General features: G+C 40.4%; 1 protein-coding gene across 1 annotated transcript in view; it reads right to left on the reverse strand.

The window, feature by feature from the left end:
• The window catches only part of LOC107744397 (neuron navigator 1-like), a 69,590-nt gene that overhangs the window by 46,694 nt on the left and 21,157 nt on the right, over positions 1-1,739 (reverse strand). Inside the window, exon 5 of the mRNA XM_016558024.1 lies at positions 723-1,085. Within this exon, the coding sequence (XP_016413510.1) occupies positions 723-1,085 (363 nt within the window). The remainder of the gene's footprint in view (positions 1-722; positions 1,086-1,739) is intronic.

The raw sequence follows: 1,739 nt of genomic DNA on the forward strand, positions 1-1,739 counted from the left end.
ATCAAAATAGGGGCGAGACCCTTTTGGGGTAGGGGCGTGTTTTTTGGTGATTTCAAATGTCAACATTGGCTACCAGAAATCGCTTACCCCACCTTTAAATAATCTTGCCAATTCCAAACTTTGTAGTCTACACAGATTTCGCAGCTGCAGCAAACATCCAAAGCAATGAAAATATTATGCATTGAGCTCCAACTACATACGTTTTGTACATTTTACACCATCCTATACAAAAGTCTGAAGATCCTGTAGTAATGTTATGAATCTGTGCCAGGACCCGGAGGCATTTCATTATTCACAGCATCTCTACAGGCCTCTCTGGTAACTTAGAATTTTTTTTTCTTTTACCAACTTTTTACTGAAAAGTTTGGGGCACCAAAAAATAAAAAATAAAGGTTCCTTATAAGCATCAATGGTTCCATGAAGAACCTTTAACATCCATGGAACCTTTCCACTGCACAAAAGGTTCTTTATAGTGGAAAAAAGGTTCTTTAAATTATTAAAATGTTCTTCACACTAAAAAAATTGATCTTTTAAGAACTGTGCACTTAAAGGTTCTTTGAGGAACCCAAAATGAGTCTTCGATTGCATTACTACGAAAACCTCCTTTTGGAAGCTTTATTTTTAAGAGTGAAGCATCATCTTCTTCAACTTCCTTCCCTCTTGTGCTGAATTTGATGAAAGGTTGAAATATATTTAGCAAAGCAACACATGCAGACACTCACCCATTGGCCAGATTGTCGTCATCGTCGTCGTCATTAAGGCTCTTGCAAAGTACATCAGAATCACTCAGGAAACCAGACTTGAGGTCTCTGTCTCCAGCGTCCAGGCCTTCGATGAACTCGCTGCGTGACGTGTGGCTGAGCCGGCTGGAGCAGCGGGCAGGCATGGTGTGAGAGGTGTACTGAGACGAGGCCTTGCTGCCCGACACATAGCTGCTGCCCGTTGAGGAAGGAGCGTCGCCGGCTTGCAGACGAGGACTGGACTGGCCGTGGCGCCAGGAGAGAGGAGAGGAGCGGTTGGAGAGGCTGGAGATGCTACGAGCGTTGGTTTCATCACTGTCGTAGCAGACGCTGCTGTCCAGACAACTGTAGACGGAAAGAGAGGGTTACTGATGCATGCAAAACACAACATAACAGGGCTGCTGGATCGGATGAGGGCCAAAGGAACTCATGACCTACTAAAGAAAAGGATGCATCTGTGGTAGAATTCATCTGTTGAGGATGAAAATTGCATAACCAGATGCACCAGCTCAATTGAATAATATAACAGCTTCCTTCACCACATGAACATGGAAGAGCTATTTTTACACACTTCTCTCAAGATAATTCATCACACAGCTGTGAAAAGAAAATGCACTTGTGGGTTGAAATATTTGATGCACTCGAGGCATAAAAAGCACACAAACACACTGACACTGGGTTATTCGGTTAGTGTTAGCCAGCTGAAGGAGAATTATTTGGTCTGTTATTCTTGCTAGTGGGTCACTTAGTCAATGTAACTCGGTTGCCAGCAGGTCTGTTAATAATTTCAATCTGTTGTCAATGGGTTATTTTAGAACTGAACGATTTGGGAACAACTAATTACATTTTTTTTAGAGTTCAGGTTTGCTGTATTTATTTTTAGAGCTGCACAATTTGGCCAATAAAGTTATATAAAATAATGATGATGATTTTTAAATTATGATTATTATTATTAAATAAAAATATTTAAAAAATACTCTAATAATAATAATAATAATA

The sequence above is a fragment of the Sinocyclocheilus rhinocerous genome, unplaced genomic scaffold (genome assembly GCF_001515625.1).
Source record: "Sinocyclocheilus rhinocerous isolate Xijiao unplaced genomic scaffold, SAMN03320098_v1.1 scaffold1488, whole genome shotgun sequence".
Taxonomy (NCBI): domain Eukaryota; kingdom Metazoa; phylum Chordata; class Actinopteri; order Cypriniformes; family Cyprinidae; genus Sinocyclocheilus; species Sinocyclocheilus rhinocerous.